The sequence below is a fragment of the Apaloderma vittatum genome, unplaced genomic scaffold (assembly GCF_000703405.1).
Source record: "Apaloderma vittatum isolate BGI_N311 unplaced genomic scaffold, ASM70340v1 scaffold42101, whole genome shotgun sequence".
Taxonomy (NCBI): domain Eukaryota; kingdom Metazoa; phylum Chordata; class Aves; order Trogoniformes; family Trogonidae; genus Apaloderma; species Apaloderma vittatum.
The window spans coordinates 1-1,310 of record NW_009700417.1 but is presented as its reverse complement, the minus strand read 5'-3'; the positions used below and the strand labels follow the sequence as shown (position 1 = coordinate 1,310).

The following is a 1,310-nucleotide window of genomic DNA, read 5'->3' as shown; positions in this document are numbered from 1 at the left end:
CTCCAGTAGACCAAGACCTCCCAGTTGACCAACCTCTTCCAGTTGACCCCAGTTTTCTCTCCCCGGTGAGCCCAACCCCTCTCCGGCGGCCATCTTGCCCTACCTATCTCCTTCCGGATGGGCCTCTTGATCTCCTCGTCCAGTTCCGGAAGTTTCACGGTGCAGGTGAAGGTCTCACCAGAGTCCCACTCGTCGGCGCAGAGCTTCAGGCTGCTGGAGACGCTGTAGAGGCCGTTGGCCAACTCGGACGGGGCGCCGGGGGTGACCTCCAAGGCGGCGCCGGCCTTCTGGCGGCTCCAGGAGAACTTGACGTCGTCGGGGGACTTGAGGTTGGAGGCCACGCAGGTGAGGTTGGCGCTCTGCTGGAGGTAGAGGTCCTCCAAAGATGGCGGCAGGATGGTGACCTCCACGGTGGGGTTAACTAAGGAGGGGGGGGGTGGAGAAGATCTTTTTGAGCGTCCGGGAAATCTTCGAGGGGTTCTTCGGGGGTGTCCGACCAACCCAACCACCAAGGAACCATCAAGGAACCATCAAACCCTCAAGGAATCATAAAGGAACCGTCAAGGAACCATCAAACCATCAAGGAACCATCAAGGAACCATCAAACCATCAAGAAACCATCAAAGAACCATCAAGGAACCATCAAACCATCAAGGAACCATCAAGGAACCATCAAACCCTCAAGGAATCATCAAGGAACCATCAAGGAACCATCAAACCCTCAAGGAACCATCAAGGAACCATCAAGGAACCATCAAACCATCAAGAAACCATCAAGGAACCGTCAAGGAACCATCAAACCATAAAGAAACCATCAAGGAACCATCAAGGAACCATCAAACCATCAAGAAACCATCAAGGAACCGTCAAGGAACCATCAAACCATAAAGAAACCATCAAGGAACCATCAAGGAACCATCAAACCATCAAGAAACCATCAAGGAACCGTCAAGGAACCATCAAACCATAAAGAAACCATCAAGGAACCATCAAGGAACCATCAAACCATCAAGAAACCATCAAAGAACCATCAAGGAACCATCAAACCATCAAGGAACCATCAAGGAACCATCAAACCATCAAGGAACCATCAAGAAACCATCAAGGAACCATCATGGAAGCATCATGGAAGCATCAAGGAACCATCATGGAACCATCAAACCATGGTGGAACCATCCAACCTTCATCCAACCTTCCTGGAACCATCATGGAGTCATCAAACCATCATGGAACCATCTTGGAACCACCCAATCTTCATCCAACCACCATGGAATCATGATGGAACCACCCAACCTTCACCCAACCTTCAT

The 1,310-nt window shown here is 50.8% G+C and overlaps 1 gene segment (V, D, J or C); it reads right to left on the bottom strand.

Annotated features, from left to right (window-relative positions):
- Window positions 1-103: 103 nt before the first annotated feature.
- Window positions 104-421, bottom strand: LOC104280928 (the record flags this gene model as incomplete). The annotated part of the segment is given in 1 exon segment: window positions 104-421. A coding segment is annotated over 1 exon segment (318 nt), but the record flags the coding sequence as incomplete, so codon positions are not given.
- Between the last annotated feature and the right edge of the window lie 889 nt (window positions 422-1,310).